Raw genomic sequence first — 24,772 nt, forward strand, 5'->3', positions numbered from 1 at the left:
CACATTGCCTCCACCTTTCCCTACAGCAAAGGTCAGATGAGGTCCTTAAGTGATCATTAACTAGACACATAAGGACCGCAATAAGCTTAAGTTGCAGTTGGAATGCCTGATGCCTTGCCAACCCTCCAGTCACAGGTGAGGTGCCAGAAGATAGAAGATTGGCTAACGATGTGCCACTGTTTAAGAAAGGTGGCAAGGACAAGCCAAGGAACTATAGACCAGTGATCCTGACATTGGTGGTGGGCAGGTTGTTGGAGACAATCCTGAGGGACAGGATGTACATGTATTTGGAAAGGCAAGGACTGATTCGGGATAGTCAACTTGGCTTTGTGCATGGGAAATCATGTCTCACAAACTTGATTGACTTTTTTGAAGAAGTAACAAAGAGGGTTGATGAGGACAGTGTGGTAGATGTGATCTATATGGACTTCAGTAAGGCGTTCGACAAGGTTCCCCATGGAAGACTGATTAGCAAGGTTAGATCTCATGGAATACAGGGAGAACTGGCCATTTGGATACAAAACTGGCTAAAAAAAAAGAAGACAGACGGTGGTGGTGGAGGGTTGTTTTTCAGACTGGGGGCTGATGACCAATGGAGTGCCACAAGGATCGGTGCTGGGTCCTCTACTTTTTGTCATTTATATGAATGATTTGGGTGTGAGCATAAGAGGTACAGTTAGTAAGTTTGCAGATGACACCAAAATTGGAAGTATAGTGGACAGACAAGAAGGTTACCTCAGATTACAATGGGATCTTGATCAGATGGGCCAGTGGGCTGAGGAGTGGCAGATAGAGTTTAATTCAGATAAGTATGAGATACTGCATTTTGGGAAAGCAAATCTTAGCAGGACTTATACAATTAATGGTAAGGTCCAAGGGAGTATTGCTGAACAAAGAGACCTTGGAGTGCAGGTTCATAACTCCTAGAAGGTGGAATCGCAGGTAGATAGGATAGTGAAGAAGGCGTTTGGTATGCTTTCCTTTATTGGTCAGAGTATTGAGTACAGGAGTTGGGAGGTCATGTTGCAACTGTAAAGGACATTGGTTAGGCCACTTGGGAATATTGCGTGCAATTCTGGTCTCCTTCCTATTGGAAAGATGTTGTGAAACTTGAAAGGGTTCAGAAAAGATTTACAAGGATGTTGCCAGGTTTGGATGATTTGAGCTATAGGGAGAGGAGTGAACAGGCTGGGGCTGTTTTCCCTGGAGCGTCGGAGACTGAGAGGTGACCTTCTAGGGGTTTACAAAATCATGAGGGGCATGGATAGAATAAATAGACAAAGTCTTTTCCTCGGACTGGGCGAGTCCAGAAATAGAGGGCCTAGGTTTAGGGTGCGAGGGGAAAGATAAAGAAGAGACCTAAGGGCCAACTTTTTCATTCAGAGGGTGGTACGTGTATGGAATGAGCTGCCAGAGGAAGTGGTGGAGGCTGGTACAATTGCAACATTTAAAAGGCATCTGGATGGGTTTATGAATAAGAAGGGTTTGGAGGAATATGGGCTGGGTGCTGGCAGGTGGGACTAGATTGGGTTGGGATATCTGGTCGGCATGGATGAGTTGGACCGAAGGGTCTGTTTCCATGCTGTACATTTCTATGACTCTATGACTCTAACTCATCTTCATGTGCTGGACCTTGGTGGTGGTGTTGGGGAGGTTTGCGAGGAGACACGTAAAGGGAAGATCACACTGTTATTTTCAACGTCTCCTGCCTTCAAATACTACTTTTGGATGGAAAAGTTAAGTGGCAGAAAATCTAGCCCTCTATCTGTATGTTCAGTTTCATTTTTAGATATCCGTTGTTCTGTGTCTTTGAAGATATTTCTTACAAAGTATGTGCCAGTTTCATAAGAAGGGCTTATGCCCGAAACGTCGATTCTCCTGCTCCTTGGATGCTGCCTGACCTGCTGCTCTTTTCCAGCAACACATTTTTCAGCTCTGATCTCCAGCATCTGCAGTCCTCACTTTCTCCTAGTCTCACAAAGGAAGATATGAATTACATCATCAGTCTTCTGTAAATCCAGATTATTGTGAAGAAGTAGCAATATCATCATAAAATTACTTATTAGGATTTGGCTGATTTAGCTCCATGCAATTAAATTGAAAATGTAATTAAAATGACTACTGCTCTTCAAATTAAGTTTTATAAAAAGCCCAGGAACATTCCAAATCTCTTTCATATTAAATAGTTATGGAAGTCAGTCAAAATGAAACAATGTGGATGTGCTTATTATAAGTAATTTATTGGCGAATCAGTTTTAGATTCAGAAACCTAAAGCCATCAGCTTGATTCCATTATACCCAACATTGATGAGGGAATATTTCACGCGTGGAAATATGCTGGAAGTAACAGTTAGGCTAACAATGCTTCCCATTATTAACAGGTTAATCAACCAGTTCCAACAACCACGTTTGCCCAGTTAAACACAAAAATCAGGAAGTTTCTGTCCAGCTTTTTCTAAAGCTTTATAAAAGCAGCACCTTGCCATCCGACTCATCCCCCAAAGGCAATGAATGCTGTGAAATTGCTGTACGGATAGATACAGATTAAACACACACAAATCTGCGCCAGCATATCACCCTTTTCATGGTGTGGTTGGCTTTTTGCCAAAAAAAATCTCCGTGCTGGAAATTAATCTTTGAAAACGTGGAATCTCATTCTTTCAACAAAAACATGAAATCAGAGCAGGAGGAAGCTTGTTGAGCTGGCACTGCCATTTGAAAAGACATCACTGATCTAAGTATGGCCTTATCTGTACTTTCCTGTCAACACCTATACAGTTTTCTCACATCAGCCAAGAACCATCTAACCTGGCCTTTAAAAATATTCAATGACCCTGCACCCCCCCATCACACCACACTGTTTTCAGAGAAACAGAATTCGACTCACAGCCCACTGAGAGTGTTGATTGGGAGAGCTTTTAATTTTAAACTGTTTCCTTCATTCTATGATGTGGGAGTGCTGGTGTTGGACTTGGGGGTGGATGAAGTTAAAAATCACACATCACTAGGTTATAGTCGAACAGGTTTATTTGGAAGCACTAGTTTTCAGAGCGCCGCTCCTTCATCAGGTAGCCAGTGAAGAAGAATCATAGGACTATCAATTCTGTGTCCTATGATCTTACCCCACTAGCTACCTGACTCAGGAGCAGCACTCCGAAAGCTAGTGCTTCCAAATAAACCTGTTGGGCAATAACCTGGTACTGTGTAATTTTTAACTTTGTCCTTCATTCTAGTTTCTCTCATGAGGAGGGAAAACATCAGCTCAGATTCCACCTGTCACTTCCAATCAAGATTTTATACATTTTGATAAGATTTCGAATGTTATTTATTGCTGGAGCTTTTAAAGTGTAAAAGTAAAGGTGTTTCACTCTTCATTATGCCTTTTGATCCTGCTGTTTATTTTGCTTTGATTAAATATTTTATTAAATATTTGCTTTAATATTCTATTAAATATTCTAATTGCTGACAGTGATTCTTATCCCTTCCTGAAAATTTTTTCAGTCTGATTGGTTAAGGAGCTGAGTAAGACCTAGATTTCCTGCAGAGGGCGCTAGCTGTGGCTGTAACCAAGTGTAAGTGCACTGAAACCAATTAATTGCACTGGGGAAACAAAATCCAACTCATTGACAGTGAAAGGCCATATTGCATGTTCATCAGCTCTAATAACTTCTACATTCACCAAAATTAAACAGTACTTTGAATAAGGCAATTGCGAGCATTGAAAAGAAATGCTCGGTTGACTCTGTGAAATCGGACTGAAAACCCAAACAGTTGGGTGGAGTTCAGTTTCAGCATTACATTTCAATTGTACGTTATGTACTGTTGCTGAAAATCAATCATCCGAAACATTGTCAAGCAGTGATAAAATGTCGTGTGTAATGTGATACAGGACCAATGATGGCTGTGTTGTGTTTTTCAGCCACTCACATAGGATGCTTCAGAGATGAATCAAAGGAGAAAGCTCTGAAAGGAGCAGTGTTTTATGACTTTCGAAAAATGACTGTTTCACAATGTCAAGACAGTTGCGCAGAAAGGTAAGGGAAAGTCTCACTGCCCGTCATATCTGGGCTGTATATCTGTTTTATAGCCTCTTTTGGCGTGTCCACATATCTTCCTTATTCTGGTCCCTTTGTGATTAAGTTTTGGACCCTGCTGAAATGATGTTAGATTAGTTAGTGAGCCATATTTTCTGAAATGGTTTTTAGATCCCTCTTCTTTCAAAATTTCAGTGATGAGTACTCTTCCAACAAGAGATAAGAATTTCATGTCACAGCTGTCTGATTGGGAGTTAAGCACTTAGAGACACATTGTAACAAAGTGATTCATAGAACACAGAACAGTACAGCACAGAACAGGCCCTCTGGCCCACGATGTTGTGCCAAGGTTTAATCCTAATGTAAAATATAATAACTTAACCTACGCACCCCTCAACTCACTGCTATCCATGTGCATGTCCAGCAGTCGCTTAAATATCCCCAATGACTCTGCTTCCACCACCACAGCTGGCAACGCATTCCATGCATTCACAACTCTCTGCGTAAAGAACCTACCTCTGACGTCTCCTTTTATACCTTCCTCCTAATATCGTCAAACTATGACTTCTCGTTCCAGTCAATCCTGCCCTGGGGAAAAGTCTCTGGCTATTGACTGTATCCATTCCTCTCATTATTTTGTACACCTCGATCAGGTCTCCTCTCTTCCTCCTTCTCTCCAGAGAGAAAAGTCTGAGCTTATTCAGCCTTTCTTCATAAGGCAAGCCCTCCAGTCCAGGCAGCGTCCTGGTAAACCTTCTTTGCACCCTCTCCAAAGCGTCTGTATCTTTCCTATAGTAGGGTGACCAGAATTGGACACAATATTCAAAGTGTGGTCTCACCAGGGACTTGTAGAGCTGCAGCAAAACCTCACTGCTCTTAAACTCGACCCCCCTGTTAATGCAAGCCAAAACACCATATGCTTTCTTAACAATCCTATCCACTTGGGTGGCAGCTTTGAAGATCTGTTAACTTGCACATCCAAATCCCTCTGTTCCTCCACACTGCCAAGAATCCTGTCTTTAGCCCTATATTTAGCATTCTAGTTCGACCTTTCAAAATGCATCACTTCGCATTTATCCAGGTTGAACTCCATCTGCCATTTCTCAGCCCAGCTCTGCATCCTGTCTATGTCGTGCAGCAGCCTGCAGTAGCCCTCTATACTATCAACGACACTTCCAACATCTGCAAATTTACGAACCCACCCTTCAACCTCCTCGTCCAAGTCACTTATAAAAACTACAAAGAGCAGAGGCCCAAGAACAGAGCCCTGCGGGACCCCACTCAACACTGTCCTCCAGGCAGAATACTTTCCATCTACAGCCACTCTCTGTCTTCTGTCAGCCAGCCAATTCTGAATCCAAATAGCCAAATCTCGCTGTATCCCATACTTCCTGACTTTATGAATGAGCCTACCATGGGGAACCCTATCAAATGCCTTGCTGAAGTCCATATACACCACATCCACTGCTCGACCGTCGTCGACCTGTCTTGACACCTTCTCAGAGAACTCAATAAGATTTGTGAGGCATGACCTGCCCCTCACAAAGCCATGCTGACTGCCTTTAATCACACTATGCTTTGCCAAATAGTCATAAATCCTTTCCCTCAGAATTCTTTCCAAAACTTTGCTGATCACAGATGTAAGACTGACTGGTCTGTAAATTTCCAGGGATTTCCCTATTACCCTTCTTGAAAAGAGGAACAACATTTGCCTCCTTCCAATCCTTCGGTACGACTCCTGTGGAGAATGAGGAGGCAAATATTCTCGCCAGCGGCTTAGCAACCTCCTTTCTCATTTCCCATGTCTGCTATGTCCTTTCTGTGGAAAAATTGCTCCCTGTCTGTACTTCCCAACTCCTGTCTGATAGCGTCATAATTTCCTTTTCCCCAATTAAATATCTTCCCTCGGTAACTGCACCTTTTACTCTCCAAGGCTATGTTAAATGTGATAAAAACAATGACTGCAGATGAAGGAAAGCAGATTCTGGATTAGTGGTGCTGGAAGAGCACAGCAGTTCAGGCAGCATCCAAGGAGCTTCGAAATCGACGTTTCGGGCAAAAGCCCTTCATCCTGCTGTGCTATGCTAAATGTGAGGCAGTTGTGATCACTTTGACCAAAGTGCTCTCCCACCGCGAGATCTGACACCTGTCCTGGCTCGTTGCCGAGCACCAAATCCAAAATGGCCTCTCCCCTCGTCGGTCTGTCTACATACTGAGTAAGGAAACCCTCCTGAACACACCTGACAAAAACGGCTCCATCCAAACCATCTGCATTGAGGAAGTTCCAGTGGATATTGGGAAAGTTGAAATCACCCATAACAACAACCCTGCTACTTTTGCATTTTTCCAGAATCTGCCCGCCTGTGAGATCTTCAATCTCTCTACTGCTATTGGGTGGTCTGTAGAAATCCCCCTTGCTGTTCCTAACTTCCACCCATACTGACTCAGTAGACAAACCTTCCTCAACAACCTTAGTTTCTGTAGCTGTGATGCAATCTCTGATTGGCAATGCTACACCCCCTCTTTTTCCACCCTTCCTGTTCTTTTTAAACGTTCTAAACCCTGGAACATCAAGCAACCATTCCTGCCCCTGTGAAACCCACATCTCCGTTATAGCCACAACATCGTAGCCCCAAGTACTGATCCATGCTCTAATTTCGTCACTCTTATTTTGGACACTCCTTGCATTAAAGCAGACACACTTTAACCGATCCCTTTCTTTTATCGCATGAGAAACCTTCCTGATAGATTCAATATATCCTGTCACCGTCCCGTCTGCAACAGACCCCCTCTCAGACATGTGGCTCTGATTCCCGCCCCCCTGCCAAACTAGTTTAAACCCTCCCGAATGTGGTGGATTTTTCATATTGGGCTGAGTGATTAGAAAATGTATTTGATGGAATGGCATAGAAATGTAGGAGCAAGGGCAGACCTTAGAGTTGGCCTCTCCAGCCCTGTTTTGAAAAAAAAAACAGAAGCTTAAACATACATACCAACAGGTTCAAGAATGTCTTCTCCCCCACTGATATTAACTTCTGAATGGACCACTCAAATTTCAAATGTAATGTTGATCTTGCTTTTGGTGCACCTTCCTTGGAACAATAGCCTTGTATTCCTCACCCTGTGATCTGCCTGTACTGCACGCAAAACAAAACTTTTCACTGTACCTAGGTACATGTGACAATAATACATCAAATCCAAAATCCATCATTTGGTAAGATCTTGACGTTTCTGAATGTAGGCTCAACTCCACTCTCCTGTTTCTTCATCCCCACCGTCCCAAAAATATCGCCTCGCTCAATCAAAAACCTGTCAACCTTGACAATTTAACGGTAGCCTCTACTGCCTCCTGTGGAAGGGAATTCCAATATTCACGAGCCTTTGAGGGATGCCTTATTTTGAAACTGAGCCCCAAAGTTAGACTCCCACACGAATGGAAGCTCCTCCAAGCATCCACCCTGTTCAGCCTCCCCACAGAATCTAAATGAGATGAAAAGGCTGAACATGTCTTTCACCTTGAATGGTGTCAACTTCAGCAGGGTCAGTGAGGGAGCTGAAAACCTAGCGCAGGGTTTTCTCTATAAGCGCCTGAACCCTGTTGTCAGGCCCAAGAGAGGCCAGGAGCCTAGATTATGTGGGGAACAGTCTCTTATTTGTGATTCTCCACAAACTTGTACATTAATGACCAGGCTAGTTACAAGTGACAGACAGGCTTTCAAAAGTGGAAGACCAAGAGGAGGCAGCAGTGAGCCATGGCAGATAAGTGAGGGCATGGGCATTCCTAAGATAGAGGTGTCTGGTCTTTTTATAGTTAATTTTACAGTACCAGTGTGGGAAGCCCCTCTGTGTGGTGGGGGTGTATTGGGTGGGATGGGGGGTGTGGTGCTCAGTCTGTTGCCTAGCCTAGTCTGACAACAATGATGCACCCACCACCCCTCCCAAGTCTGCTGCCTGACAGGAGCTGGAGACAGACTGGAAAATTCCAGTCGGCCTTTGACAATGGGCCTTAAAAAGTTGTAAAACTGATGAGTTGGCACTTGGGAGGAAAGTATGTGCTTACCCTCTTACCTCACTTCCCGGGAAAGATTAAAACTGGGGAACCGAAGCACAAGCAGGTAATGTTTAACTCTTCCCCAGAAGGGCAAAAAACCCTAAATCTCTGCAAATGAGATGTACTGGTTCAACTCATGTTGTATGCTTCAAAATGGAGATACCTTCATTTCCAAGTCTTGCTTGTTCTTTTTGTTTGTTTCCATCTGGGACACCCACCCACCTCTGTTCCCATGTGAAGCAGGGGCTAAACATTCAGTCGTTAGGATCAGAACATTTTCAAGCACTTTATTCATCATGTTATTTGGTTTGTAATCTGAAGCAGATTTCTTTCTACAGAGGTTACCTGTACGCTGGTCTGGAATATGGTGCAGAATGTTACTGCGGGAATCGAATTACTACAAGCAGCGCAAGGCAGGAAGATTGCAACATGGAGTGTAAAGGGGAAAAGCACACAGTCTGTGGTGGAGTGAACAGACTATCAGTGTACAAAGTAGAAGATCTCCGACCGAGCAACAAACGATGTATGTCTCTTTCTTGGAATTATTTAAAACAATAGCATGAAACGGTGTTTTCTAATTTTTCATAAATTGTACATCAATATTGACTACAACCCCATATAATGAAATATTCCTCTGCACTCAGCAACGTCATTTACTCCAATCAACATGTCAAAGTTCTGCAGACAATGTTGGCTCTGTACAGTTTGATGTTAATGGAATCAGGAGTGAAAGCAATCTGGCGATGGGGTGGGGGTGGGGGTGTGAGAGAAGAATCCCTGTCCTATTGATTTCTGATGCCTGATGTGCCTTAGTTGCCTTGTTTTGAAGGGTAATTCTGCCTGGTACTCTGCAGCCATGCAGTGTGGACAAGTTATTGTGCCAATCAGTATCTAATGCTGCTTTGGTAACTGATTGACCCTCTAGAACCTTGTCAGAGCTGCTCATGCCCTCTCTTAAACATGCACCAAGCTGACCATGCTTTCAACTGCACTTGGAGTGCTCCACATTCCCGCACTCTCTCCACTCAATGTTGTTTCATGATATCACCATTCAATTTTCAAGTTAGGTATTTTTGACTTTGACTTTGCGGCTGCAGTATTGGTGGAAGTACTTGGTGGAGGAGTTGGTACAAGTTATTTTAGCCAAGAATGACAGTCGCACCATTAATTCCAAGCACCAACCTCTCCGTGGGACTGAGGACATTTAGACATGCCTGCTGTTCCATGGTGGTTCTTTGCTGTCTCCTGTTGTGGATCAACTTGTCCTACAAGTGAACTGGAAAAGAGTCAGGAAGTTTGGAGCAATGCGTTGGGGTGATCTCCCTGCCATAGCTGAATGGTGACAGTATATGGAAGCTGTGAGATATGGACATGGGAGCTGCAGCAATGGCAAGTGTGTGAGGATGAACTGAAGTCTGCTCTCCTCCTTTCTCCATCCTGTGTTGTGGCCTCCAGCATTGCAGCTGAGGACCTCGGACCTCTCTGTCTGGCCAGTTGTACCTATTCCTTCTACTTTGTTTTCCCTACTTCATAAGCCTTTCCCAGCCACTTGCAACAATTAGATTGCATCTTCCCTTTTAAGTTGCGGGCAACCTTCTTTGATGTAAACTTCAAATGAGTTTAGGTCCCTGATTTGCTTGCTGCCTGTATCACTCCTTTCAGGGCTGGGTAATATTCCCTGTATTAATAATTGGCCTTGTTGAATTTTCCCACCCAGTTATATGTTATGCTGACCACCAGTCACATATTCCTGTTGCTTATATGCCAGTTGATTTGCGTTTTAAAGCTCTGTGTTTATGTGCACTTGATATAGCACAAATATAGAGTTTATGCTAAGACTACAAAGCATCGAAAATCAGAAGGCTGATTATTTCTTTAAGGGAATTTTCAACCAAAACCCAAATGATCTGTCCTCATTGTGTCTATAAGAGTCCCTTTGATAAATCAGCTTCAGTTCTTTTTTCATCTGCCATTGGCATTAGTCCCAGTGTTAGCGATCTATCTTGTGAGAAAACCTTTCAAAATAAGTCTTGCAGATTTTGGTTTGTCTCCACTGCTTTGCCCCTGTCCTTTTCCTGAAACAATCTAATCTGAGCCAAAGAAAATGTAACCTTTCCAAGAAAGGTAAGAATGCACAATGGTCACTATATTAATTTTTTTAAATAATCATCAAAAAATATAATTTTTAAAAAATTCTTTTAAAGTGTGGGACAAGTGCAGTCAATATTAACTCTTCCAACAAAGGCATGACCATAAGATCATAAGATATCAGAATAGAATTAGGCCTTTTGGCCCATCAGGTTTGCTCTCCCATTCAATCGTGGCTGATACGTTTCTCAATTCCATTCTCCTGCCTTCTCCCCATAATCCATGATCCCATTACCAATCAATAACCTATCCTACTCTGTCTTCAATACTGTCCACAACTTGGACTTCACAGCCCTCTGTGGCAATGATTTCCACAGATTCATCACCCTCTGTTGAAGAAATTTTTCCTCACCTCATTTTTCCTTCTCTCTGAGGCTGTGCCTTTGGGTCCTAGTCTCTCCTACGAGTGGAAACACCTTTTCCACATCCAGTCCACCCAGGCCTCTCAGTATTCTGTAAATTTCAATGAGATGGCCTCTCATCCTTCTCAACTCCATTGATGACAGACCCAGAATCTTCAACTGCTCCTCATATGACAAGCTTGTCATTCTCGGGATTATTTTTGGAAATCTCCTCTGGAACCCTTCCAGGGCCAACACATCCTTTCTTAGACATGGGGCCCAAAACTGCACACAGATTCAGTCTGATCAGAGCCTTCTTCAGCCTCAGTAGTGTACCCCTGCTCTTGCATTCTAGCCCTCTTGTAATAAATGTTAATATTGCATTTGCCTTCCTAACTTCCAACTGAACCCGTATGTTAACAGAATTCTGAAGCGGGACATCTAAGTCCCTTTGTACTTCAGACTTATGAAGCCTTTCTGACTTTAAAAAATAGTCTACACTGTTATTCTCTCTACCAAAGTGCAAACTCTCACACTTCCTCTCACCGTAATCTATCTGCCACTTTTAGATTAGATTCTCTACAGTGTGGAAACAGACCCTTCGGCCCAACAAGTCCCCACTGACCCTCTGAAGATTAACCCACCCACACCCATTTCCCTCTGACCAATGCACCTAACACTATGGGCAATTTAGCATGGCCAATTCACCTGACCTGCACATCTTTGGACTGAGGGAGGAAACTGGAGCACCTGGAGGAAACCCACCTGGAGGAGCACCCTAGATATGGGGAGAATGTGCAAACACCACACAGATAGTCGCCTGAGGCTGGAACCAAACCTGGGACCCTGGTGCTGTGAGGCAGCAGTGCTAACCACTGAGCCACCATGCCACCCACAATTGCTCATGTCCTTCTACCTACCTTTGTACCACTACCTGGCCCTCCACCTACCTTTGTATCACTGCCTGGCCCTCCAGCTATCTGTGTATCATCTGGAAGCTTAGCAACAATGCCTTCAGCTTCTTTGCCCAAATCATTCATGTATAGCATGAACAGTTGTCCCAACACTGACCCTTGTAAAACTCCACTTAACTGACTACCATCTTGAGAAAGATCCCTTTATCCCTACTCTATGCCTACTACCAATCAGCCAATCCTCTATCCATGCAAGTACCTTGCTCCTAACACCATGGGCTCTTACCTCCATGTGGCACATTGTCAAATGCTTTCTGAAGATCAATCAAATCAATCGTGACAAAGGTGTCTCTGTGAATACTCATGAACGTTGCCTTGGTTACTTACATACTGGTCGAACTGTGCTACCTGGAAGTGGTCCAACAAATAGTCTCTCAAATGGTGTATATATTTAAACAGCCAACTATCATGTGAGCCTGGAAGATCCACACTTACTTCTCTACCGAGCCATCGGCTTCATCAGATTTAAATTACCGGAGGGAAATTGAGAAGATTTGGTGCAGAATCCTTCTCGAAGGTAGGCCTCAATATACAAGAGGTTTCACCTAGTGATGTCAGCAAATCCCAGTATTAAACCAAACTAGTGCCAACATTATCAGTTCTTTTTTACAGAAATCTTGTGACCAGAAAGGCTTGGATTTAATAATCAGTTTGAAAGTGACGGCACGTGTCACTGACCTCAAAAACAAAATTGAAAACAAAGATCTAGTGATTTATGTGGCATTCCTGAGACCATTTATATCTGCAGTTGTAATTCCAGTTGATTGTAAATACTGAAAAGTCAAGTCCCAGAATGGAATCTGGCTTGATAGACTACTTTGTTCATTTTTTTTATTTGTTTACTGTGAACTGAGTCTCTGAACATATTCACAGGAAACAACCAATGTACTTGTTTATGACATAAAAGACAAAACACAGACTATGTCACACTTCACAAATACACTTGACAGACCCTCACCAATCAATGAATAGTTGCCCCCATTTCCATGCTAAAGCTCCTTGCTCAGTTGACATGATTGTAATTAGTTTCCTTTTAGCATATTTCTGCTCATTCACTTGAAGCTATTTTTCTTAATATCTCTTCCCAAAACATTTTAAACAAACTGCTAACTCAGTTCACTTCAAGTGGATTCCCTGAACTCATGCCTTCAATAGAGTTGTAGGATGTGTTCTTCTTTGACACCTCCAGACCTTATGGAGCTGAGGTTTCTCTGATTCTTAAGAAACTCTGGTCTTCTCTTTAATCTTGGCTGCATGGAGATTGCTACCAACAGCACATCAGCTGTTATGGACACTTCTCCCTCCACAAACCTCCCTCTGGCCTCTTCAGTCTCTCTTTCTGGGTGCCATTAAACACAAGTTAGCATATACCTTAGCAATTACCTTTCCAGGTGGCCTGCAGGTTATTCAGCTTAAAGCACGCGGCATTTCATAACTACTGTTTGGCATTCACTGTTCAACTGACTTCCTGACAATTTGGAATAAAACAAATCAGACCTTTCCAGAGCACAAAACAAAGCTCCATTTTTCCTTCACTTTAGAACCTGGCTTCTCAAACACCAATAATGTATTCTGAACCTTTGTCATCTTATCGAGGCATCCGCAGCAATGATTCCCACTGGAAGAAAATGAATATTTGCATGTGCTGTAAAATGGTTAAAATTGCAGTAGGTGTCAATGGACATCAAACAAAGTAATTAGGAATGAGGACTGATTGCAGACAATCATGCTCACACATGAAGCATTCAAAAGTGATCACAGCTTGTTAAGTTTGTGTAAGGTAGCATGCAGGCATCAAACGCAGCTTCATCCAGAGCATGATACTAACGAAAATGAACAGATCTTACTCGGTGTTCTGAATGTTTTGTCCTCCCAGCAGCTTAGACTCATAGAGATGTACAGCACGGAAATAGACCCTTCGGTCCAACTCATCCACAAATATCCTAAATTAATTTAGTCCCATTTCGGTACATATCCCTCTAAACCCTTCTTATTCATATACTCATCAAGATACCTTTTAAATATTGTAATTGCACCAGCCTCTCCACCACTTCCTCTGGCAGCCCATTCCGTATGTATACCACCTTCCGTTTGAAAAATGTTTCCTTTAGGTCCCTTTTATATCTCTCCCCTCTCACCTTAAACCTATGCTCCCTAGTTTTGGATTCCCCTACCTTGGGAAAAAGACCTAGGCTATTTACCCTATCCATGCTCCTCATGACTTTATAACCTTCTATAAGGTCTCAGCCTCCAATGCTGTAGGGAATATAATCCCAGCCTCTTCACCCTATAGCTCAAATCCTACAACCCTGGCAACATCCTTGTGAATCTTTTCTACACCCTTTCAGGTTAAACAACATTTTTCCTTAAGCAGGGAGACCTGAATCCTTCACCTCTTCCATTTCAATTGACGTGTTATCTTTCTTAGCACACACTCCCTAACTTTAACATCGACTTACAGTCAACCTTTATATGGGTCACTTTGCTTTTCAGTGCACAGAGTCTTTAGTGCTCAATTACAGTCTCTGTGGCTTGCAATGCCTTTTGATGCAGTGAGACAAGCAGGCAACCTGTCGTGAAGGGTGGATAAATGAACAGTCCGAGGGCTGGAGATATCCCTGTGACACCGGCTATGCCAACAACATACCTGCAGCACCTGTGATGGCAGTTTTAACACCAAACAGACTGCTTGGGCTTTAAACAAATGGCTGTGTATGAGAATCAAAGGAAAGTATTCCTCACGAGATTGAACGGGAACTGCAGTTGGTCAGGAGGTGCTGGCTCCAGTGAATCATTGCGCTCACTCGATGCCATGTCCAGAGGTTTGGCCACAGTCAGTCAGACTCTTGGTCGTCCCAGATTCTGAGCATCCATATCTTGATAGTCTGGAGATTGGACTACCAGTCAGTCCTGCAGGGTAAACACAGTCAATGTGGGGATTACGGTTAGATCAGGCAGCATGCTGTGGATTGGGCCATACTCAGTCAGGGCTGTCCTGTCAAAGGGGGACCACAATCAGTCTTGGTCCATCAGGAGGAAGGCCATGGAGTCGTGGGCCAAGTGGAAAACTGTCCTTTCCACAGACACAGCCAGACACGCGTATTTTGCAGCAAGCACATTTCTGATAATGTTAATGGGCTTCCATGTCCTTTACTATGCTAAGCAAGTGCCTCTGACAAACCTGTACCTGTCTGTGCAATTTGACAATGTGATTAATGGCCAAGACAATAGGATTGTCTTCTGCTTGAAACTAAACAGGCATCTGATCTTCAGCCATTCTGAGTGACAGAGACCTGAGATGTTCCATGCTCAATAGCTGCAGATCACTGGTTGGTGCTCCTGAATCTAATCTAGAAAGGGTTCCCACTGAGGTGGAAGCCTTTGAGCTGTTGAAGGGTGTAGGTGAAAACATTACTGTAAACAGAGCGTTGGAGGGATACACTTGTTAGTGGGTGAGCATTTTGGTGATGGTGACCACAATTCTGTGACTTTCACTTTGGTTATGGAGAGAGATAGGTGCGTGCAACAGGGTAGGTTTTACAATTGAGGGAAGGGTAAATACGATGCTGCAAGACAGGATCTGAGGAGCATAAGTTGGGAGCATAGGCTGTCAGGGAAGGATGTCATTGAAATGTGGAACTTTTTCAAGGAACAGATACGACGTGTCCTTGATATGTATGTACCCGTCAGGCAGGAAAGAGATGGTCGTGTGAGGGAACTTTGGTTGACGAGGGAGGTTGAATGTCTTGTAAGGAGGAAGAAGGAGGCTTATATAAGGTTGAGGAAACAAGGTTCAGACAGATCATTGGAGGGATACAGGATAGCCAGGTGGGAGCTGAAGAAAGGGATTAGGAGAGCTAAGAGAGGGCATGAAAAATCTTTGGCTGGTAGGATCAAAGATAACCCCAAGGCCTTTTATGCTTATGTGAGAAACATGAGAATGACGAGAACGAGGGTAGGTCCGATCAAGGACAGTAGTGGGAGACTGTGTATTGAGTCGGAAGAAATAGGAGAGGTCTTGAATGAGTACTTTTCTTCAGTATTTACAAATGAGAGGGACTGTATTGTTGAAGAGGAGAGTATGAAATGGACTGGTAAGCTAGAGGACATACTTGTTAGGAAGGAAGATGTGTTGGGCATTTTGAAAAACTTGAGGATAGACAAGTCCCCCGGGCCTGACAGGATATATCCTAGGATTATGTGGGAAGCAAGAGAGGAAATTGCAGAGCCGTTGGCAATGATCTTTTCGTCTTCACTGTCAACGGGGGTGGTACCAGGGGACTGGAGAGTGGCGAATGTTGTGCCCCTGTTCAAAAAAGGGAATAGGGATAACCCCGGGAATTACAGACCAGTCAGTCTTACTTCGGTGGTAGGCAAAGTAATGGAAAGGGTACTGAGGGTTAGGATTTATGAATATCTGGAAAGACACAGCTTGATTAGGGACAGACCGCACAGATTTGTGAGGGGTAGGTCTTGCCTTACAAGTCTTATTGAATTCTTTGAGGAGGTGACCATGTGGATGAGGGTAGAGCAGTGGATGTAGATTATATGGATTTTAGTAAGGCATTTGATAAGGTTCCCCATGGTAGACTTATGTGGAAAGTCAGGAGGCATGGGATAGTGGGAACTTTGGCCAGTTGGATAGAGAACTGGCTAACCGGTCGAAGTCAGAGAGTGGAGGTAGATGGTAAATATTCAGCCTGGAGTTCCGCAGGGATCAGTTCTGGGTCCTCTGCTGTTTGTAATTTTTATTAATGACTTGGAAGAGGGAGTCGAAGGGTGGGTCAGTAAATTTGCAGACGATACGAAGAATGATGGAGTTGTGGATAGTGAGGAGCGCTGTTGTCGGCTGCAAAGGGACTTAGATATGATGCAGAGCTGGGCTGAGGAGTGGCAAATGGAGTTCAATCCTGTCAAGTGTGAGGTTGTCCATTTTAGAAGGACAAATAAGAATGCGGAATACAGGGTTAACGGTAGGGTTCTTAGTAAGGTGGAGGAGCAGAGGGATCTTGGGGTCTATGTTCACTGCTCTTTGAAAGTTGCCACTCAGGCGGATAGAGCTTGTAAGAAGGCCTATGGTGTATTAGCGTTCATTAGCAGAAGGATTGAATTCAAGAGTCGTGAAGTGATGTTGCAGCTGTACCACCTTTGGAGTACTGTGTGCAGTTCTGGTCGCCTCACTTTAGGAAAGATGTGGAAGCTTTGGAGAGGGTGCACAGGAGATTTACCAGGATCTTGCCTAGAATGGAGAATAGGTCGTACGAGGATAGGCTGAGAGTGCTAGGCCTTTTCTCATTGGAATGGCGAAGGATGAGGGGTGACTTGATAGAGGTTTATAAGATGATCAGGGGACTAGATAGAGTAGACAGTCAGAGACGTTTTCCCTGGGTACAACAGAGTGTTACAAGGGGACATAAATTTAAGGTGAAGGGTGGAAGGTATAGGGGGGATGTCAGGGGTAGGTTCTTTACCCAGAGAGTGGTGGGGGCATGGAATGCGCTGCCTGTGGGAGTGGCAGAGTCAGAATCATTGGTGACCTTTAAGTGGCAATTGGATAGGTACATGGATAGGTGCTTAAGCTAGGACAAATGTTCGGCACAACATCGTGGGCCGAAGGGCCTGTTCTGTGCTGTATTGTTCTATATTCTATGTTCTATGTTCTATCCCCTGAGGATTCAATCGGTTCCTCCTCCAAGGTGGAGAGAGAGCTCAAGGCCTTTCTTAATAAATGACATAAGTGCCTGTGTTAGAGAAGGGAGAGAATTAGTTATCTCAGAGGAATAGACTCTTGTGGAAGTTAAGACTATGTTAGCACTGCTGACATGAGAAGAGCACCACAGTACAATGAGGTTTAATGGGTCAGGTAAGCATTGAGGTGTCCCTGTCCACACATGAACAGTCATGTCCTTCTCCAGCCAGTTTGCGAATGTTTTCCTTGTAGGGAATGAGCAGCCAGGTGTTCACCACCCCCTCTGATCTTGTCCCGCTCAGACACGTTCTGGCCTAGCTTTCCATGCCATGAGACAAGGCAGGCTCGAGTACAATGAAAATCTACAGAAGAGCAATTTGCAGTGATGCAAGAGCAAGCAAGGTTATGGGGTGTCCTCAGTGAATGAGTGGGAAGCATAGCAGCAGGAAGATTGAATGATTTGGGTGGCTGAGATGGGTAACAGCCACTGAGCGGAGCATGATGATGTGGTAATGCGTTTTTGTTCATGAACCTTAGTGAGATGCGTGTGTAGTGTTAGAGTTAGAGCAAGTGGTGGCCATGTGACTGGGATGTAACAGAGAGAAAATGGCAACCTGTACCTGTGTGGAGTATATAAAGTTAATGACCATTCACCCACACTGCCATTTCTGCTTCACTCAGGACTACAGCACTGCCAGGGCCGCTATCTGGGTCAAGATCTTTGTATCCTCATTAGCCACTGGAGAGGACCCTGAGGACTGGCAAGTAGCTAATGTTTTTCCTCTGTTCAAGAAGGGAAATAGGGATAATCCAGGAAACTATAGAGCAGTGAGTCTCACATCGGTGGTTGGTAAGCTATTGGAGACAATTCTTATGGTTAGGATTTATACGCATTTGAAAAAGCATAGCCTAATTAGGGACAGTCAGCATGGCTTTGTGCAGGGCAGGTCATGTCTTAATAACTTGATGCAATTTTTCGAGGAAGGTGACAAAGATGATTGATGAGGATGGAGCAGTGGATGCTGTCTACATGGACTTTGGTAAGCTTTCAACAAGATAAGCTCATCCAGAAGATTAAGATGCATGGGATCCACAGTGACTTGTCCATGTGGATTCAGAATTGGCTTGCTCGTAGAAGACAGAGTTTAGTGGTGGAAGGTGTTTTTCAGGCTGAAGGTCCATGAGTAATGGTGTTCTGCACATATGAATGACTTGAATGAAAATGTAGATGGATGGGTTAATAAGTGGAGATGATAAAAAGATCTGTGGAGTTGTGGATAATGTAGAAGGTTGTCAAGGGATACAGTGAGATATAGATCAGTTGTAGATATGGACCGGGAAATGGCAGATAGAGTTTAATTTGGGTAAGTGTGAGGTGCTGCACTTTGGGAGATCAAATGTTGAGGAAAAGTGTACAGTGAATGGCAGGACCCTGAACAGCATTGATGTATAGCAGGATCTTGGTGTTCAAGTCCATAGCTCCCTAAAAGTGGCCACACAAGTAGATACGGTGTTAAAGAAGGCATACAAAATGCTTGCTTTAATTGGTTGGGGAATTGAGTACAAGAGTCAGGATGTCATGTTGCAGTTTTATGAACCTTTGGTTAGACAACACTTAAGAGTACTGTGTTCAATTCTGATCGCCCCACAGGAAGGATGTGGAGGCTTTGGAGAGGGTACAGAAGAGGTTTACCAGGATGCTGCCTGGATTGGAGAGTATAAGCTATAACGAGAGGCGAGAAAAACTCGGGTTGTTTTCTCTGGAGTGGCAGAGGCTGAGGGGAGACTTGATAGAAGACTGTAAACTTATGAAATGCATAGATAGGGTAGACAGTAAGAATCTTTTTCCCCCGAGTTGAAATGTCTAAAACTATGGGGCATGTGTTTAAGGTGAGAGGGCAAAGGTTCAAAGGAGATGTAAGAGGCAAGTTTTTTATACAGGGTGGGGTAGGAGTCTGGAACATGCTGCCAGGTGTGGCGGTACATGCAGACACGACAGAGACGTTTAAGGGACTTTTAGATAAGTACATGAATATGCAAGGAATGGAGGGATATGGACCAAGGGCAGGCAGAAAGGATTAGTTTAATTTGGTGTCATGTTCAGCAAAGCATTGTGGACCAAGGGGCTCATTCCTGTGTTGTACTGGTCTATGGTCTATCGGTCCAGGCTTGCATGGTTTGGTGGCGTAACCTCCTGTGGCAGTCAGCTGGAAAATGAACAGCCATCTTTCCACCACCTTGCTCCCCCAGGCCCTCCAAGTCCATGCTCACAAAGCAGGGAGCAAGCTTTCCTTTCTGTAGCATTAAGATCCAGTGCCTTGATGTGATAGCCTGTGTTGGTTTGCAGCCTCTGAAGTGGCATTCAGCTACAGTATCAGTGACATGAACATACTACCGCACCTTCTGCCAGGCGACTCCATGAGATGGGCATCAAAGAGCGAATTGCATCATTAATGAGATGAAGGGCGTGAGGAAAGTTCATCTGAGCCATGGCAGGCCAGTACCATGAATCGCACTTGACAAAACACTTTGCGTGCAAATGAGAAAATTCCACCCATTATCCTCAGGGCAGGTAAAGCCAAAGAAAATTCAGAAAGTTTTTTAAAAAATGTTGAGTAGTTCTACTGGGGTAAACCAGAGACACAGTTAGCACTGGTGGGTGGTCAGAAAATACAGATGTAAGATTAATGAAGAAAAGAACCAGAGAAGGGAGAAGAAATACTTCTTGCGCACATCGTTATTTTGGAATGCACTGCCGATAGGGAAGTGGGTGGAAGCAGATTTGTGTAATTTGCAAAAGGGAATTGGAAAAATCCTTGTAAAAGAAAACTTTGTTTTACTGTGGTAATGGAAGTGGCATTGACACAATGGGCAAGTCGGCTTCTTTCTGGGCTGTACTCTGCAATGAAAACCCTTGTGACATTGGCAGAGAAAAATTACAACAAATGAGAAAATATTGCCTTAACGTGAGCTGCATGCCATTCATCATTTCAGTTATGAAATTAAATAATGTAAAAATTCTGCCATGTCTGTGAGGCATTATTCATGAAATGACTCATCACTGTGACTTAATGGACCAAATCTTGCTTGGAAATAATGGCGTATTAATGACACAAAGCTATTATCAATGTGCAAATCGACTAGCAAATCCATATCATACTGTCTGAATGCGATGCTCTTGAACTTACTGATGGATTTATTTCTTCATACAGATAGCATTTTGCTTCCCAGTTGGTTTTATGAACTTTCTGAATTTTCACACTAAATTGCCAGCCAACCCATTGCACAAAGTTAGTTAAGAATAAAAATTCTCCTTTAGTGATTTGTTAATTGTTAAAGCAATGTCAATCAATATCATAAAGCAAATTTTTAGTATGACATGAGTACATATTTTTCTTACTTTTTCTTCCTTTTTTTTCTTGATCAAACACTGATTTCCCTCTGAGGAAGAGTCACTCGACCCAAAATGTTAGCTCTGATTTCTCTCCGCAGATGCTGAGTTTTTCTAACAATTTCTGTTTTTATTACTGATTTCCCTCACTTTATTTCTCTTTTTGTGCCTAATAGACATTGAAATCACCCAACCTCATTTATCCTAGATTTCCATAGAAACTATTTCTTCTTCAATCCTTAAATCCCAGGATTTGAAGACACAGTTTGCAGTTTCCACATTGCCATTATTATTAAACACGTCCAGCAAGCTGTTGTGCAAAATAATTTTGACTTTGTAGGGCAAGAGAATGTCAAATGAGTATCTCCGATCCCTCCACCAAACTTTGCCCCATTTCTTGATGAGTTTGAGACAATACACATTGCAGGATGAGAGGGTTGATAGAGGGATACTGTAAATACTGATTTGGAGACCATTGCTGGGTGGGGAGGCAGGGAAAACAAGGGTACCGTTGGGGTGTGCTAATGCAGTTGGAATTGATTGTTGGGAAAGATACTTCTGGTAGTGATTTGATTGTGAAGAGTTTTGAATATTAGCTATGAAATGTTAAGGTTATCAAGTTTTGAGAAGATTTGTAGCTCAGGTTGAGGTTCTGGATGTAGTTTTGCTCGCTTCCAGCTCAGCGAGCAAATCTTCATCCATGTTAAGGTTATGTATCATATATGAAAATATATAGTACTATATATGCAAAACAGTGGCCACTGTCACAATATAATTCTGATGTGGAGGTGCCAGTGTTGGACTGGGGTGGACAAGGTCAGAGGTCATATGACACCATGCTACAGTCCAACAAGTTTATTTGAAGTCACAAGCTTTCGGAGCGCTGCTGCTTCATCAGGTGGAGTGAAGAGAAGCGCATAGGCACATAATTTATAGGCAGAGAGATCAAAAGATCGTACAAATGGTGTGAGTGGAGTGTCGACAGGCTGAATAACAAGTCTCTGCAGGTGATCAAAAGTGTCAGATGGTGTGAGTAAAGTGTCAACAGCGGAATAGCAAATTAAGGAATTTCCTATAATCTGATTAATTGAGGCAGAGAGATAATTATAAAAAAGGAAAACTAAGGTGGCATTGAAGACAAACCAAATGGCTGGAATAAAATGATAGGTATAAGAAGCGCATGCCGAAGTGACAAGTAATCTAGATCTGTATAAACTAATTAAGGTAGAGTGGTCTTAACAAATTATCAAGGTGATAGTGTCAAAAGAGGACAGTAAGGAAGATTCTACAAATACACAACAGTATGGTGGGGTTACTTGTAATGCGACAGGATCACAGTTGATGCCATCTTCATAGGTAGGGAACTTGACAGTCAGTTTCTGTTGGTGATTCTAAGTTGTTGTGTATCTCGAAGGCCGCCTCGGAGGGTGCTTACTGAAAATCAGAGGCTGAATGTCGTTGACCACTAAAGTGTACCCTGACTGAGAGAGAACTCCCCTGCCTGGCGATTGTTACGTGGTGTCCATTCATCCTTTTTCATAGTGTCTGCATGGTCTCGCCAATATACCACGCTTTGGGACATCCTTTCCTGTAGCGTATGAGATACCCAACATTAGCCAAGTCACATGAGTATCTGCCATGAACGTGGTGGGATATGTTCCCACATGTGATGGTAGTATCCATGTTGATGATCCAACATGTTTTGCAGAAGTTGCCTTCGCAGGGTTATGTGGTGTTGTGGACGCTGCTGTCCTGAAGGCTGGGTAGTTTGCGGCAATCAATGGTCTGTTTGAGGTTTGGCAGTTGTTTGAAGGTGAAAAGTGTAGGGGTAAGGATGTTCTTAGCGAGATGTTTGTTGCTGTTGATGATGTGTTGAAGGCTGTGAAGAAAATGGCGTAGTTTCTCTGCTCTGGGGAAGTACTGGACAACGAAGGGTGCTCGATCGGTCAGTGTCCTATGTTTGTCTTCTGAGGAGATCTTTGCAGTTTTTCACTGTGACACATCGGAACTAGCAAACTGCCAATGCAATTCATTGTAAAAATATCGCACTACATATTGCACATTAGAACACTTATTCGTTGACGTTCGGTACTGTTGGTCAAGGTCAATTTTGTCCTTTCCTAATTAGCTCTTTTTCCTTTGTTCAGCTCAAATAATAGTTGTCCTTGGTGTTAAGATGAAAGATAATGTGGGGCCTGACTCAGATTCTCCATAATGAGGGGGAGGGGTGAGGACAGGAGTATCTGAGACAGAAAGAAAATTCAATAGATTAGTAATTGCATTATGCAATATCGTGGTGGCGAACACATCAGATCATGACTCATCTATCAATTATCCTAATAACAGTAAAAAGAATTGCAGACTGACACCTCCTTCCCTGCAATTCAGTGTGCTTAATTTGTTTTTAGCCCACTTACCTCACATCCACTTATTTCATTTCACTGGCATATTGCACTGGTGACATGTAGTCATGATCTTCTCCAAACTTGTAACATCAAATTACATGGTTCTTTTCTTATTGCTGTTTGCAGCATATTTTCAACTTGGGGAGTTTAAATGTTATTTTTACATCTTGAAGCTCACACAGCTCTAACAGTATCTGAAGAGCTGTAATTCCATAAGAGAGGTAAGTCATCAGATTTGCTGGGTGTAGATGCAATCTTTAGAAAGGTCTTACACAGAGAACAGCAGGAGGGAGACCAAAACAAAATCATAGTTGCAAATCTAACCAGCAGCAATCATAACGCCCAAAAGCATGAACAGCGTCCTCGGTGATTTGTTGCGTGTTGACATTAAGAACGGCACAAGATAAATGTACTGGAAAGAAAGCAATGTTAAGGATTATCAAATCAGCCATGATCTCATCAAATGGCAGAGCAGACATGATGGACTGAATGGCCTACTTTTCCTCTTCTGCATTATTGCTTTGGGCATCCCTCAGTAATTCCAGGGACTGACTAGCCCTTTGACAGCCTCGGCACTAACCTCAACAGCATTTTTAATTTTCAGATATGGCTCCATAAGAATATCTTGTCACCCTGAGAGGCGAAACTGAGGCATGGACCTTCCACTCTCATTAACATTGTACTGTTGGGCCTGTACCATTTCTAGATTTAGGTCTTAGTATTGTCATTGTAGGGGCCTTGGAGTAGCACAATGGAGTAGGGACACCAGAAGCAATGAATCTCTATCTCTTTCCTGTTAGCTAGACCTGGCAACTGAAAACATTCCTTTCTAATGCACACCTTTATTAACAGACCCTTCGGTCCAACCTGTCCATGCCGACCAGATATCCCAACCCAATCTAGTCCCACCTGCCAGCACCCGGCCCATATCCCTCCAAACCCTTCCTATTCATATACCCAGCCAGATGCCTCTTAAATGTTGCAATTGTACCAGCCTCCACCACATCCTCTGGCAGCTCATTCCATACACGTACCACCCTCTGTGTGAAAACATTGCCCCTTAGGTCTCTTTTATATCTTTCCCCTCTCACCCTAAACCTATGCCCTCTAGTTCTGGACTCACCAACCCAGGGGAAAGACTTTGTCTATTTATCCTATCTAGGCCCCTCATAATTTTGTAAATCTCTATAAGATCACCTCTCAGCCCTCCGACGCTCCAGGGAAAACAGCCCCAGCCTGTTCAGCCTCTCCCTGTCACTCAAATCATCCAACCCTGGCAACAACCTTATAAATCTTTTCTGAACCCTTTCAAGTTTCACAACATCTTTCCAATAGGAAGGAGACCAGAATTGCACACAATATTCCAACAGTGGCCTAACCAATGTCCTGTACAGCTGCAACATGACCTCCCAACTCCTGTACTCTATACTCTGACCAATAAACGAAAGCATACCAAACATCTTCTTCACTATCCTATCTACCTGTGACTCCACTTTCAAGGAGCTATGAACCTGCACTCCAAGGTCTCTTTGTTCAGCAACACTCCCTACGACCGAAGGAGCTGTCAACCACTTGTGAAGAAGACATATATTGTAAACTGCATAACTGTTTCACACATGCAAATAAGTTTTGCTTGTATAGAGCAATGGCGTGACTGCATTTTGGGTTCTGATGCGTGCGGTTCTGATGCTCTTGTGGATAGACTTGTCATAGAGGGAATACAGCAGAGGTTCACTAGA

The 24,772-nt window shown here is 43.3% G+C and overlaps 1 protein-coding gene across 15 annotated transcripts in view; it reads left to right on the forward strand.

The window, feature by feature from the left end:
- The window catches only part of wscd1a (WSC domain sialate O sulfotransferase 1a), a 150,618-nt gene that overhangs the window by 95,555 nt on the left and 30,291 nt on the right, over window positions 1-24,772 (forward strand). For all 15 annotated transcript variants that reach the window (XM_043718493.2, XM_087977372.1, XM_043718497.2 and 12 more), the window contains 2 exons: window positions 3,920-4,034; window positions 8,424-8,608. In XM_043718493.2, the coding sequence (XP_043574428.1) occupies window positions 3,920-4,034; window positions 8,424-8,608 (300 nt within the window). The remainder of the gene's footprint in view (window positions 1-3,919; window positions 4,035-8,423; window positions 8,609-24,772) is intronic.

Source organism: Chiloscyllium plagiosum, unplaced genomic scaffold (genome assembly GCF_037043375.1).
Source record: "Chiloscyllium plagiosum isolate Xiang-an unplaced genomic scaffold, Cpla_swu_hap1 HiC_scaffold_31, whole genome shotgun sequence".
In the NCBI taxonomy this organism is placed as follows: Eukaryota; Metazoa; Chordata; class Chondrichthyes; order Orectolobiformes; family Hemiscylliidae; genus Chiloscyllium; species Chiloscyllium plagiosum.